At 41.6% G+C, this 15801-nt stretch overlaps 1 protein-coding gene across 1 annotated transcript in view; it reads right to left on the minus strand.

The window, feature by feature from the left end:
- The window catches only part of PNPT1 (polyribonucleotide nucleotidyltransferase 1), a 44597-nt gene that overhangs the window by 11980 nt on the left and 16816 nt on the right, over nt 1-15801 (minus strand). Inside the window, exons 12-18 of the mRNA XM_006881022.1 lie at nt 13800-13896; nt 12917-13019; nt 10320-10390; nt 6688-6724; nt 4846-4912; nt 4672-4761; nt 4214-4267 (exon numbers count right to left, since the gene is read on the minus strand). Coding sequence (XP_006881084.1) covers nt 4214-4267; nt 4672-4761; nt 4846-4912; nt 6688-6724; nt 10320-10390; nt 12917-13019; nt 13800-13896 — 519 coding nt within the window. The remainder of the gene's footprint in view (nt 1-4213; nt 4268-4671; nt 4762-4845; nt 4913-6687; nt 6725-10319; nt 10391-12916; nt 13020-13799; nt 13897-15801) is intronic.

Below are 15801 nucleotides of genomic sequence, written 5' to 3' on the forward strand. Positions count from 1 at the left end.
ACCTGCTTAGAATGAAATGCCCTTCATTTATCACTCTGACCATGCTGTTCCTGTCACCTGACATAGGGGCGCAGCTCTTCATCTGCTCGGTCCACAATCACTCAATCGCTCGAACTTGATGACATGTAGCAGTCTCTCAGAAGCCTCCTCTGACACTCTAGACCACTCCTGTTCATGTGCCCAGAGTCCCATTCATATGCCCATAGCTATTTTTATTATTATTTCTTTTATCTTGAATTATGTTTTTATGGTTTGTTTTCCTAGTCATGAAGCCTTTTTGAAAGATGGGTATAAAACTTGCTTTAGGATAAGACAAACACTCATGTATTTGAATGAAATGCAATGTCTTTATAAAGAACTTTTCACTGTGACTTGACTCACATTGTTGAATGAAAAACCAATTTACAGAGCCAACTGGTTTTTAATTCAGCAGTGTCCTCACATTTTGTGACATTTTATGACAATGCCTGTAGTCCACATAATCTTCTCTCTTCTTCTCTGTGTTTTCTGTTTCCATTCATGATTTTCTTCTATCCCTTCCTCCCTTCTGAACCAGACTCCCGGAGGTACATGGTCCTTTTGTCCTCACACGGTTAGTTGTAAGGACTGTGGCTCTTTTTGACGTTACTGTTCATCTTAGAGGCTTCTCTACTGTTTTGCTGAACATTGAGCCTGGAATGCGAGTTCAGAACCAGGGTTGCAGGACGACTATGGGTAGCCTTGGAGGTTCCACCAGTCTCTACCAGAAAAGCGGTGAGGACATTCACAGCACGTTTGCTGGCGGCCTGCAGGCTTTGAGGATCCCACCTGCTGCTGCCCACCACAGCGGGTTACAGATGTTCTTTGTGGACTTTGTGATGTGATCTGACCTTAAAGATCACTAAAGTGAAAAACTGCGTGGGGAGTGAGGAAGAGGTGGAGCCACACTTCCATTAAAGGGAATACGGTCCGCATCAACAGCACAAAACCGATTATTCTGAATTCAGACACGCCCCTCACTCTCTACACTGCCTTCGAGAAACTCTAATACCAACTGCCTCTGCCGTGGCATAAACCACTTGTGCTGGGTTCAAGAACGTGGGCAACAGCTAGACTGAGGTCAGAGTGTTATTTATGATGATGAGGTTTACTAAGGAGCTAAGAGTTATAATTTAGGTGTGGGAATAGTTGGAATAGATTCTGTCAGGAGAGCCTCTTCACAAGCATACGGTTCTTATTTTCACACAAAAAGTTATTTCTTGGCGTATAAAATGAACATTACTCTATACTGCATTATTTTTTTTTAATTTGTGTGTGTGTCTGTACCGTCAAATCAGATCTGACTGGTACAGGAGGAGATTACCCCTCCTTCTCCAGCAGAGCGTCTGGTGGATTCGAGCCGTGCATTTCTGGGATTGCAGTGCAGCTTCTTGCCACTAGGCTACCAGAGCTCCCTTCTACTGCATTATTTAAAAAAAGTTTATGACAGAAAAATACTGTGGAGGGAACACTCATCAATAAACCAACGGAGCCCTTTCCCCCTTCTTCAGCTCCTTTGGCAGCATCCCCGTCGGCTCGCTCTCTCCTGGCCCTCTTGGCTGGATGGTGTGTCCTTCTTCTCTTTCAGGTCTCCAGGCTCTGGTTCTCCAGCAGCGCCTCTTTTGCATGTGAGTGTGGCTCAGGGCAGGGATTTGCCAACACCTTGGCTTGGGCACGGCTTCTTCAGTGCCTTCATGGTGTTTTCTTTCCTTTTGTCACAATTGGTACCCCCAGCGGTGTGAGGACAATGGTCCTGTGTAGGTGGAGCTCACTGGCATGGTGCAGTTAAAGCTAGGTTCTGACCTGTTATTCAATATGGTGGCGAGGAGTTGTAGTTGACTTGATGGCACCTAACAACAACAACAACAACAACAACATACCGATTCTAAGGAGCTCTGGGGATGCAATCCTGCTGACAGGGCATGGCAAAGGATATGTTGACTAGAGAGATCAATCAAAATTGGTTTTGACAAAGACTGTGGCAATATAACAATAGAAACTGACCCTCAGGGAATGTGGCTGTATGACAATAAAAACAGAATGCGGCAAAACAACAGACTCAAAGATAAGATAAGAGATGGCCAAAGTCACCATACCCATTAGAAGGAAGGAACCATCAGTGGTTTAAACTCCTTGCTCTGATAGCAAAAGATATAGAAACCCTTCTGTAAGATAAATAAAAAAACGGAGTCAGTCTGTCCTGGCCTCATTCATAGTGTGTTATGAACATCTAGTAAACCTCAGTTTCTTTCTCTTGTTGTTGCTGTTAGGTGCCATTGAGTTGAGTATGACTTAAAGTGACTCTAGGAACAACAGACCTGAACCCTGTCCTATCCTGTGCAGCCTCCCCATCTCCGACACCCTCAGGCCCATTGCTGAAGTCAGTCACTGTCTATCCACCAGGTTGAGAGTCATTTCCTTTGCCTTCCCAAGCATGATGTCCCTTTCCCAGGAATGACTTCTCCTAGCAACATTCTCAAAGTGTGTGAGATGACGCTTCCTCATCCGTGCTCACACGGAGCGCTCTGGCTGCCCTCTCTCCAAGGCATTTGTTTGTTCTTTTCAAAGCCCATGGGATATTCAGCACTCTTCTCCACAGATTCACCATAGTTAAAAGGCATCAATTCTTCTGTCACCCTTATTCACGGTACAGCTCTCAGCTGCATACCAGGTAACCGGAAAAAAATAATAAAAAAAAAAAGACCACATCCTGAAAAAGGTGCGCCTGAGTCCTCAAACTGACATCTTTACTCCTCAGGAATCTGGAGTGGTCCCTGACCAGACTTAGCGAGTGCAGTACGTCTTCTGATCTCCCGAATGCTGATGCCAAGCGTACTGATTGTGGATCCAAGTAAGATGAAATTGCTGACAGTCTCAACCCTTTCTCCGTCCATCATGATGTTGCCTATTGGTCTGGTGGCGAAGGTTTTCTTTCTTTCTTTTTTGTCTTGTTGTGTGCTGTTGAATCGGATCTGACTGCTGCAGGAGGAGATTGTCCTTCCTTCTCCAGCAGAGCATCTGGTGGATTCGAACTGCACGCCTTTGGGATTGCAGCGCAGCTTCTTGCCACTAGGCCACTAGAGCTCCCTGAAGGTTTTCTTTTTAAAAATATTTTTATTGGTTTTCATATAACAATTCCTTTAGGGTATGTTTTCGTCATTTACATTGTGTTTCATACAATCATTCAAATACATTTTATTTTACTTTTTTATTTAAATAAAATTCTTATTTTATACTGCTTTACTTACAAAGTTTGTATACATTGCTTTTCCTATTTCCTTTACTTACCCCTCACTCCACCTATCAAATTGCCCAACCCTTGACCCTTTGATTACCACTTCCCCACCACAGCCCACCTATCCTTACTGCTCCCACCCATCCAAACCCCTCTGCCTTCCTGCCCCCTCCCACTCGATTCTCATATATCTTTTACAATAATGGTCTTATACAGTATTTGTCCTTATGGGACTGCGTTAGTTCACTCAGCATAAGGCTCTCCAGTCCCTCCCAAGTTAGGTAGTGATGTACAAAACCATTGCTCTGGCATGCTGTGTAGTCTTCCACCGTGTGAATATACCGTAATTTCTCAATTCCTTCTATTGTGGTTGGACATTTGGGCTGTTTCCATGTTCCTGCAAACAGTGGAACAGCTGGGCCACATGGAATTTCTATGTTTAGCTTTCTGAGGAAGCGCCAGTGGTGAGGAGTTTTGTTTTCTTGACATTTCAAAGCCTCCTAACAGGCTGACTTTTTCTTGGTGTTTCAGACCCAGGCACTGAAGCATTTGCATATGCTGTCCTAAAGGTATGTGTGTACTTCTGTGAAATGTCTTTCTTCCCCTCGTGGGTCACATAAAGTAATCGGAAGTTAGCACGCTTGCTTTACCTCACCTCTCCCTAATAAAACTTCTCTGTGACCGGAATCTAGCCCAGGGCTCTCCACATTTTAGGTGATAAAATTCACTGAGACACCAGGGAAAGAAAGAATTTTTCACATCCTATTGATTTTACTTGCAAATATAAGAATCCCAACAGAATAGCTGGGTTGTTACTTTTCAACTAGTCTCTGTTCTGGTTTGGTAATCTGATCTCTCCAAGGCTACTTAAACCAAATTTTAAAGAAAGCTGATATTTTTTTCTAATCAAGTGTGCGTCAAGTGCCAGCTAGTGGATGTGAGATGTAATTTTTTTTTTACCTGCATCCATTAAGGCTAAGCTTCCGCCACATGCAGATGCCATAGAAGAGGACCCTACGAGAAAGAAACACGAGTTTTAAAATGTACTTTTATTATTTTTTAAATATAGAAAATTGTAAAAAAAAATATAGAAAATTGTTACTACTGCCTAACCCACAATCTACTGAGATACGTCCTCTAACATATTTGGCTATTTACATTAACCTATTAAAATGAAGAAAAACAATTTTTTAATTGTATTAATGAGACATGGAGAGAAAGAACTGTTTTATACTACTTTCTAAACAACTCATGAACCAGTGACGAGAGTCTGGTAGGGACATGATTAACCTATTTTCTCTTAAAATAATTTTGTGTTTTGTAAGAATAAACAGAGTGTGACATTACTCTAGAAAAGATGGGAAGCAAACAAAAGAATTTGCTGCTTTTCCACTAGGGAAAAAAAATTATTTCAATACCATTTGACTCTAGGACTTCAGACGTAACTCTTATGGTGAAAGGAAAATCCTTGGGGATAACAGGATACAAAGCTTTCTCGGCAAGAGCTCCTAAATGCAAACAGAAAACAATCAGCTAGAAATGCAGTAAGTCTTTACAAGAGCGTTACATTACGCTTCAAGATTTGTACTCACCATGGCCAAGTTCTCTCCTATTCACACCGGTAATTTTGCCAGTTTCATTAGTTGCATACGGAGGAAACTTAAGAAAACAAAAATACGTAACTGAGACGGAGAGATGTCCATGACATCTTAAAAGAAGAGAATAAAACAAGTCACAAAATAGTAAAATCGCACTTTTGTTAGTTACAAAAAAAAAAAAGCAAGTAACACAGAAAATGACTCGACATCTAAGAACACAGCAAGTAGCTAAAAGGGAGCTCTGCTGGCCTAGTGGATAAGGAGTTGCACAGCCAACCCAAAGGCAGCGGTTTGAATCCACCAGGTGCTCTGTGGGAGAGGGCCAGGCAGTGTCCCGTGTGGTCTATGGCATCCGGAAATCTGCTAGAGGATCAGATGATTTAGTTCTACCTCAGTGGCACATCATAACAGTTAAAACAAACAGCTAAAGCTAATTATTTCTAGTGTGTCTGTGACTCAGTAGGTGGGAAGCTGATGATTATGGAGAACGCTAAGTGAGAGACAGAGCTTCCAAATCTTTGCCTCCAGGGAACAGCTTGGCTTCACCCTCTCCAGGACAGACCTGTTTTTCTCCTGGCAGTCCATGGTATGTTCAACGCGCTCCAGCACCACAACTCAAAGGCATCCATTCTTCTTCTATCACCCTTAAGTCATTGTCCAGCTCTCTGATACATAGCAGGCAACTGCAAAGACCATGGCCTAAAGCAGGTGCGCCTTAGTCTCCAGACTGATACTGTTGTTCTTCAGTACTCTAGAGAGCTCCCTGATAGCAGACTTTTCAAATGCAATTCGTCTCTTGATTTCCTGACTGCTGGTGCCAAGAGTTTTGATTGTGGAACTAGGAGAGGGTGAATTCAAGTTGCTCCTTGGAGGCAAGAACGTTGATGCTCTCTCTCACATACTCTGGGCACATGGCGGGGGCGGGGGACCAGTCCTTGGACGAAAACATCATGCTTGGAAGGGTGGAGGGACAGCACAGGCAAGGAAGACCGTGGATGAGACGGACTGACTCGGTGACTAGAGAAATGGGATTAGGTCTGCCAGAGATGATGAGATTAGCTCAGGGCAGGGCAGGGTTCAGAGGGTACATCTGGTTGCTATGAGTCACAGGTGACTTGATGCACATAACAATAATATACTATAAGTTTCCATGTTTGTGGTATCAATAAAAATATTTTCAAAATGAAAAATACATACATATTTTAAAAAATTACATATTGAGGACATCCAGCTCTTTTCCCTAAGGTATGCTCACTTACATGCTGAGTAGTGGGAATTAATAATTGAAAAAAAAAACATACTCTAGTCATAGTGTGCAAGTGGTTTTACATGAGAAATATTTTGTTCCAGTGAATTAGTTGCAACCATTTGAAACTTAAATTTCCCATAAAAATTTTCTATTTGTTTCTTGAACTGTTTCAGAACACACACACACACACACACACACACACACACACACACAGCCGAAAAAGGGAGAATTAGAACACAAATTGGATCAATCCCTTCTTTCCAGAAGCCAATCTGAATGTGAGAGGAACTGAGGAAAGTGCTGAAGGGCTTCCTGAGTGTACAGGTACAGTCACATCCAGGCCGTGGGGAGACTGCAAGTCACATGACTCTGGGGCGTCAACAGACAAGAAAAGAATGTGATGGCGTGAGACACCCACATTACAACAGACTTGAAAAAGTTTTTGTTTCAATAGTTAAGGTACAGAATATAGTTATCTAGGACTCACATTCAAAATGCTAAGATGTAATTGGGTATATAGGTATTCACTATAAATTTCTTTCAACTTTGTTTTTCTCTAACAAAATGTTGGGGAAAATTCATCTTACCTCATAGTGCAGCATGAAATTCTTATCTTTTATTCCACTACAAGTGAAAAATCATTCATGTTAATAAGCATATCATATAGAAGCAAACAGTTTTCCAATTAAAAAAAATCTTAGGGGAATTAAAAAGCACAAGTGCAGGGTCAAGGAGAGGAGAAGGGAGGAAAAAGATATATGTATGGTCGAACGAATGAATGAAGGAAAATGCAACCTTTTCGTAAACTCTCACTAACACCACAATTAACAAAAAAGGGGGAGGGAACACACAAACAATCAAAAACCAAAAACCCAAACAAAACCTCAAAAGCCCCCAAACTGAATAGGTTATTAATGACAGGTGATTTGAAAGAAAACCCAGTAGTATTAGGAAGATAAATGCCAGATACATGTTAGGGTTCTTTTGAAGCGTATCCATGAGTTCTACACTGATTTACAAAATGCTTCAAACATGAAACTTAAATATCTAGATTTGAGTGTCAAGACAGTATTTTTTAATGAAAGTTTAAGAGACTTTGGATTTCCATTCATTCATTGTTGCACACTTTCCTCCCAGTCCCCCCAGTTCACTTTTCTCTTTGAAAAGTAAAAAATTCTTTGTTTTACAGTTCCCCGCTCCACCCCCCCCAGTCCACTCCACAACGCAGCTTTCATTCTATGAGGAATATATGATTAGTATTATTGACTGTAGACATTTTCAAGCATTAATAACGACTGAGGAATTTTAATGTTGCTTCACATTACACGAACATCAGAGTTGCGATTTTTCTTAAGAGTCAATGTGTGAACTGAAGAACAGTGACTGAAAAGGGACCACTGACCCTGCACCTCAGCACGCCTCCTTTGGAGTAACAACAAGTGTGATTCTCTGGGTAGAGAAACTGGAAAGGCTCTGAGTCACGGCAAACCTGCATGACCACAAACTCAGAGCTGAGAAAAGAGATCTGCACACCGTACTCCTACCGAAGATGGAAGGAAATCATAGGTCTTGGAGGAGGCAGATGTGGATCATGTGGTCCAGGATCCTCATTTTGCAAGAGAAGGAAACCAGGGCCACTGTGGCTGGACCAAGTCCATTAATGGCTGGGTGACATGAGGGCTGCCCTCACAGTTAAAGACAGACAGACGACTAGAAGTCAGGAGTGCCCTGGTCAAGCCTGGTGCTCCTTCTTCTTAAGCTGTGTTGCCTTCCCTCTGAGAGAGCCAAAGTGAAGTGAACAGGGCCAAACTCTGGCCAGAACGCGATCCATACTACAGAGTTTCAGAAAGTATGAGAATTCTTGCTTTATAGACAGAGCTGTATTGTCCATGAGATATATGATAAAATTAAGGAGTCCTCGTGGCTAAGTGGTTGGTTGGTAACGAAAAGGTGAGAGGTTTGAACCCACCAGCTGCTCTGCAGAAGGAAGACAGGGCAGTCTGTCGTCATGAACATTATGGCCTTGGAAGGCCTAGAGGGTAGGGCTATTCTGGGCTAGAGGGTGAGTAGGAGTCAGGGTTGACTTGACAGCAATAGATTGTCTTGAAGACACTGGGGATGATGATAAATTGGGCAGCAGAAAGAGGGAGGAGAAGAAGGCAGAGTCCTCTGGTCTTCTCAGACACTGAGGAAGAGGAAGCCATTGAGGAAGAAAACAACTGTGAGTCCTAGGACTGAAGCAGTAATGCGGTGGGACTGAAAGACAGATTCTCATCACCTAAAACTGATCAAGCTCATTTTACTGCTCACGTTTTAGGAACAGGGAAGGAGTCAAGTACTCATGGGACACAAGAGCAAATGTGTCTTGTGATTACATGTCTTTAAATTTCACAACAGTCTTCACATGCTTTTTACTAGCAGGGACTCTTGCCATGATTTATTTACTCTTTTGAGTAAAGAGTCATAGAGGAACATTCATTCCAGGTTACCCAGGTAATCTGCCATGAGGAACGGTTCTGGAGATAGAATAAACGAAAGAAGAAACTCCCTTTACATAATGAAATGGTTTGCCAGTATTTATCCACAAACCAGTGAGTTAGATGACAATATAAAGTAAAGCCCAACAAACAAAACTCTTGAAGGTAACTTAAAATCGGGCTTTTGATTAGTTCTTTCTTCATGCTTGATGGACTACACCAAAACAGATCTGTATGTGTAAAATAAAGGCTGCTGGAACTATAGTGTGAGTGGGAAAAACAGGTCAACAGTTTGTTGTTAGTGGTGTGTACCATCGAGTCGAACCGACCCATAGCTGGCCCTTCAGCAGGTTTTTAGAGGCTGTTAATTAGATGGGAGGAGACTGCTCATCCTTCTCCCACGGAGTGGCTAGTGGCTTTGAACTGTGTGCCTTAGGGGCTGCAGTGCTGCTTATTGCCACTAGGCCACTAGAGGCTAGACATTTAATCCAAGTGTGCACATTGCAAATCTCTTGAATGGCAGAGGCAGTAGCGGCGGTGCCTGGCTCCCAGACGGCAGCCACCACATTGCTGTGAGTGTGTGTCACTCTCCTTAGTCCTGCCTCCAGTCCAGTCTCCTGCACCAGACTCCTGGAGCGGTTCACCACACCTCTTTAGAGTCTTCCATTCCAGGACTTCAATCTCTTAAGTTTTTCTGTTCAGGTTATCTTTCTGGCATACCCACATTATACAAATTTGGGTCTGTTTCAATTTCACTGCAATGGCCATGACTCAGTTCTCTGCTTAAAAATCCCTATTAGGTAAACAGAAAAGTGAAGGACAGAGATCCTATTTCTTTTTTTAAAGTAATAATGTAATTCATTAACTTGTTCACAGCTTTAGTTTGCTTGGCTCCCCAGTCAACACTCTCGGCACCAGTAGCCAGGAAATTAAAAGACGTATTGCAATGGGAAAGTCTGCTGTTAGACCTCTCCAAAGTACTGAAGAGCAATGGTGTCTCTCTGGAGACTAAGGTGCATCTGATACAAGCCATGGTCTTTGCTATCACTTGTTATCATCAGAGAGTTGGACAGTGACTAAGGAGGATAGAAGGAGAATTGATGCCTTTGAGCTGTGGTGCTGGAGAAGAGTATTGAGAATACCATGGACTGCTAGGAATACAAACAGATTCATCTTGGAAAGGGTTAAACTGGGCGGCTCCCTGGAGGCAAGGATTCTGAGGCTCCGTCTAACATACTTTGGACATGTTGTAAGGAGGGACTGGTCCTTCGAGAGGGACATCATGCTTGGTAGGGTGGAGGGACAGCGCAGGAGGAAGGCCCTCTATGAGGTGGACTGATTTAGTGACTGGGGTAATCGGGATGGGAGTGTCAGAGACAGTGCAATTGGCACAGGATAGAACAGGGTTTAGGGCTGTTGTACATAGGGTCGCAATGAGTTGCATGCGACTCGATGGCACATAACAACAACATCATATGTTTGAATGCCATAACTGAAAACATACTAGGGAGCTCTGGTGGCCTAATGGCAAAAAGCTGAACTGCTATCCCAGATGTATGTGGTTTGAATCCACCAGATCCTGGAGAAGGAGGGGCAATCTCCTCCTGTACCAGTCAGATCTGATTTGCCAGCACACACACAAAAAAGAATAAAAAAATTAAAAATAAAAAACCAAACAAGCCAAAAACAAAAACAAAACAAAAAACCAACCAACAAAAAACAAACCACAAACATATACTTACTTTATAGCGGTTATAATTCTATCAGATTTAATACTGGATTCTAATGAATCAAATGTAACTGTACAAAGCACCTACAAAGGAAAAGAAGAAAAAGGTCTCAGGCCTTTATAGACTCACAACAAAAATGAAAACAAAGAGTTTGAAGAATCTAATTAGCTTTTAAAGTAAACACCTTTTATATAAAGCTTATCGCTGGACTTAATAAACTAATCATGTATTCACACCATAAATAACACATGGTATGCATAAATTTCAATGCAAGGCTTCAACAAGACACAGATTATATATAATGAGTACTATGTGTGAAGTACTGGGAGAGGAGGGTAAATAAATCAGGTATGACCACTGCCTCAAGAAGTGTACTTCAAATAGTTAGAAAAGTATCTTAAGAAATTCATTATGCAAATTTGAAGGTACAATTATAATGGCCTTAAAGCAACAAGCTATCTGCTTGTAAATCTTTGAATAAATGCTGTGATGACAGCTAAAAAAAAAAAAAAATCAATGCTCTCCATTCAAAATATATTTTTGTTTTTAAAAATTGTCTAGAACAGTTACTGCTGTTGGTTCAGTTAGCCTTTGATCAAAGGTTGTGACATCAGTGAATTAAGTAACAAACATACATATACACATACACTAAGACTCAAAAGTGACAACTGTCAGTATATAAAGAATTAGGAGAATCAACTGTAGTTAAAGATAATACCTTCCTCATAGAAAATGACAGACCACAATGATAAAATGCAACGAAAATATACAGTAACAATGCATTCAATCTATAAATAGACAATGAACTTCACACAAATTATATACACATTTCTCTAGCACATTGCTAAAACAGGCCATAAAGAAAGTTAGCAATGTAAGCATTTCATATGATATTGTGTTCACTGACCACAATGCAGTTCAAATTAGAAACAAATCATAAAGTTCATAATATCATGAGATTTGGACAATAGGCTTCATCAAAAGACTAACATTGAAAGAGGGGGTAAAAAAATAGACCTACCAGGACTCCTGACAGATGTAAATAAACACTATCGACAACGTGGCAACATTCTGGGCTGCTAACCAAAAGGTCAGTGGTCTGAAAGCACTAAATTCTCTGTGAAAGAAAGGCAGGCAGCCTTGTCCTGTACAGATTTACAGCGCTGGAAAATCAATGTGGGGGATTCTCTTTGGAGAGAGAACCGGTGACTAGAATGCGTCATCTACGAAGCGGCCTTGGAGAAACACTGACTTTCAAAGATCAAGTCTTTTGATCCAACTACTAGTTTATTAGAAAGGGAGGGAGAACTCAATCATAAGCAGAGATGTCATCAACGAAACCTAGTTCATGGAAAACCACACAGGATAAATAACCTGGTTTCTTTAACAAACTAGGAGGGAAGAAAGAGGAGCCGAGATGAGATCTGTACACGGGCAGAGACTCAGCTGAAATACATGAATCCAAAGAGGATCCTGATACAAACAAACAGTTTCTGTCTGGGCTGGCTGCGTGCTGTGGGACATTTAGTACCATCCTGGCCAGAGCCCATTAACCGCCAGCAGTGTCCCTTCATCTTTCTCCTGATGAGAAAGCCAGACATATCTCCAGGTACTGTCAAACGCTCCTTGGTCTAGACACTGTAATAAAGTACCAAATAAAAACTTGAAATAAGAGAAACCGAAAAGGGAAACCATTAAACACTTGAAGTTGGAAAAGAATAAAAATCTTCTGTATCAAAAATTGTGGGAAATGCCTAAAACAGTACTTATAAGAAAATTTGTGAATTTAAGTATAGTCATAAGAAAATGTTTTAAAATGAGTGTGTCAATAACTCAGGACTAAAGAAGACTTAGTTTATCGGGTCGGAGGGTTGGAGAGATACCCGAGTTCATCAGCCAAATACTGGGTTTATGGCATCTTTCCACTCTCCTAATCTACCACACAATGCCTTTGGTTTTAAGGGCCTGCAAGTGGGCTGCTATTATGGACTGTCACGTCAGAACCGACTCAGAGCTGGCCCCCCAGTGGGTTTTCAGAGTCTGCTAATCACACAGGAGGAGACTGCCCATCTTTGTCCTCCAGAGCAGCTGGTGGATTCCAACTGCTTTCCTTTGGGTTGGCAGCACAATTCCTTCTCCACTAGGCCAACAGAGCTCCCGCAAAGGGTACACTAATTGGTCTCTATCTGCCTGAAGAAACATTAGTAGAAGTAACAGGAAGAAAAAAAATGCATGATTAATTGCCTCCATGAGCAACCGCCTCTGCTGCTGTGAAAACTGGAAGATACGGTTCAAGGTGCCTGGCTACCACTAAATGAACATTCTGAGCAAAGATTCTTCTGAGAAACCCCAAGCGAAATATTTGCTATCTTACGGTGACAGTTTCTCAGTCACAGGAAAGGCAAAACGGACCAAATCTGAGTTGAAATACATGCAGAGTATTGTACAGCAATTACTTTTAGTCAAACTGCTAAAAAGTATTTTTTAAAATTTCAAAATATTAATCTGAACAAAGAACACATTTCACGATAAAAATCATGCTACACGTTAGCATACTGTTTTAGATCCAATTCATGAAAGGATTCGAATATTGTCTCTGCTTCTATTACCTGTGTTTGTCCCCTTTGAAATAGCGATGATCCATGAAGAGTTTTAAACATGTCTACTTCACAACTTATATCCCTAAGTGAAGTCAAATCACGACCATCACATCTATAGTAATAAAGGAAAGAAATAGGTAATATAACTGTATGAGAAATTGAAAAAAAATCACATATTATTTCTAACCCTACCAGGAAGTTCTTAACTCCAGCTAGGCAACATAATCACTAAAACACACACACACACACACACACACACACACACACACACACAACCCAGCACACATATGTGTGTGTGTAGACACACACACAGACACACTTATCGCTTCCAAATCAGACTGACTTATAGCTGACCCTCAAAAGGGTCTTCAGAAGCAGTAAATCTCACACGAGGAGACTGTCAGTCTTTCTCCTGAGGAGCAGCTGGTAAGTTTGAACTATGTGTCTTTGGGTTGGCAGTGCAACTCCTAACCCAGCAGGCCACCATAGGTCTAGAGTTCACCAGCAGAACTTTAAAAGCTATAAAGATACCTGAGCATTAGCCTGTGACCCACTGAATCAGAATCTGACGGGTTATGATTCATGTACCTGCATTATTCAAAGTTCACTATAGAGAATTCTGATATACAGCTAGCATTGTGAACAATTTATACACACACACACACACACACACACATACATACAAATACACATAATCAAACAGTCAGGTGGCCAGGTACAACCACACAGCCCACATAGTCATTCTTTGACAGAGAAATGTCCAGTGACAAAATGAATAGAACCCTTTACTATTGTGAAAAACAAAGAGGGTTATTTGCTTTGGACAGGTTACATTGAAGGACAACCTGCAGACAGCTCATGCTTCAATTCCATCATAAAAGGATAGGTTTACCTTTTGTATTCATTCAAAACAATACTTTTAAAGACCTCCTTTGAAACAACATTGAAAGATTCTATTATTTCATATGGCTCAGCCTCTGGAAATTTTTCTATAGAAGAAAGACAAACAAAAACCAGTTTTCTATTTTTGAAAAACAGAAACTCCAAGTTCAGAGCATCAAATGAATAGGAATCAACTGGGGGAATTGACATTGAACATAAAGTGGGCAATATCAAATGTTATCAAGCAGGAAAGACACACCAACTGTGTTGTACCTAAACCGTACTGCACTCCTTTGTTTTTTTACCAGCATCAGCTGCCTGCAAATCCACCCAACAGTATTTTGAAAAGGCCTAAATGACAGTTTTCAGAGTTGTTTTGTACTGTCTAGTTGGTAAGGACTCACAGCTGACCCTCTAGTAGGTTTTAAGAGACTGTAAACAGCACAGGAGTTGACTGTCCATCTTTCTCCCAAAGAACAGCTGGTGGATTTGAACCATGCACCTTTTGGGTTGGCAGCAAAATTCCTTACCACTATGCTACAAAGAGCTCCCTTTTCAGATCAGTAACCTTTCTTCTGTATTAGGAACTTTGATCTTTATCTACAAATGGTGGAACTCTCTTCTTCATGGAATACAGATCAACATTTCTATTCTAGTTTATCTTCAAGATTGAATTTTTGGTACAAGTTTACACAACAAGTGAGGCTCCCATCTGTCAATTTCCATATGAACGGTTTGGTGCCACTGGTTCTATTTATCATAATTTAGTATGTTGATCGTAATTTATCAGAGTGTTGATTCTCTTGTGTTCATTTTGTTCCTTCCAGTGCTGTCATTTCCTTCCCCTATTTTCACATCTTTGGTTTTGAGTAACTGCTGATTTTTGGTCTCACAGGGAGAGCTACAGTTGTCGCTAGGTGCTGTGACTCTGGTGCCCATGTACAGGGACCCGGCACAGAACGTAAACACTGCCTGGTCGTGCGCCATCCTCCGTCACTGCCGTCTGCTGTTCATTGTTGCCAGTCCACCTCACTGAGGGTCTTCCTCTGACCTTCTATCTTCCCATGCCTCTGTCTTCTGATGCCTCCAAGTCCATGAGATGAAACCTGGCCAACCCTGCTTCTAACGAGGATTGTGGCTGCACTTTACGCCCAACAATCCACGGTTTGTTCACTATTCTTCACCAACACCATAACTCAAATACATTAATTTATTGGTCTTCCTTATTTCTTGTTCAACTTGCATGCACATATGGGTCAGGTGCACCAAAGACCTCAAAGTGACATGTATAGATCTTAGTTAATACACTAATTAAAAGACACCGTGGTGGAATACCGTATTATGTGTTGAACTGATAACTTTAAGGTTGGTGATTCAAACCCGGCTGCCGTTCCTTAGGAGAACAATTAAGCAGCCTCTTGTTAAGGTTTGCAGGGTCAGAAACCCTGTGGAAAGTCGTAATGGCTTGGAATGGACTTGACCACTGTGTGCGCTCATTTTTTGGTTTGAGGTTTAGTGAGCAGCTTGGTAAACACTTCTGAATGCATGTTGCTATTTGATAGGGGCATGTGTAACTGAAGGAATCTTAAGCAATCCCATCAACCCCCGGACTGAGTATCACCTTGGGACATGGGCGTCCTGCTAATTGAAGGGAGAACTGGTGGCTTGGTGGAAAGGAATTGTGCTGCTATCACGGTTTGAATCTATGTGAGTTAGGGTCTCTGAAAACACTCTGGGAGGAACAGCTGTGGGTTGGCTTCGACTCAATAATTGTATTAAGGGAGCTCTGGTGGCTTAGTGGCAAGGAGCTGCACTGCCAGCTCAAAGACCCACAGTTCAAACCAACCAGCTGCTCCAAAGAAAGACGGGCAACCTCTACCCTTGCAATTTACTACCTCTGAAAACCCGATGGAGGGCCAGTTCTGATATGATGGAACGTGGAACAAGAACTGTATTAAAGTCTATTATTGCAAAAGAAGTTTGGAGGGTGGAGGGAAGGATTGGTAAAGGAA

This window comes from Elephantulus edwardii, unplaced genomic scaffold, assembly GCF_000299155.1.
Source record: "Elephantulus edwardii isolate Elephantulus edwardi_28Jun2011 unplaced genomic scaffold, EleEdw1.0 scaffold00011, whole genome shotgun sequence".
Classification (NCBI taxonomy): Eukaryota; Metazoa; Chordata; class Mammalia; order Macroscelidea; family Macroscelididae; genus Elephantulus; species Elephantulus edwardii.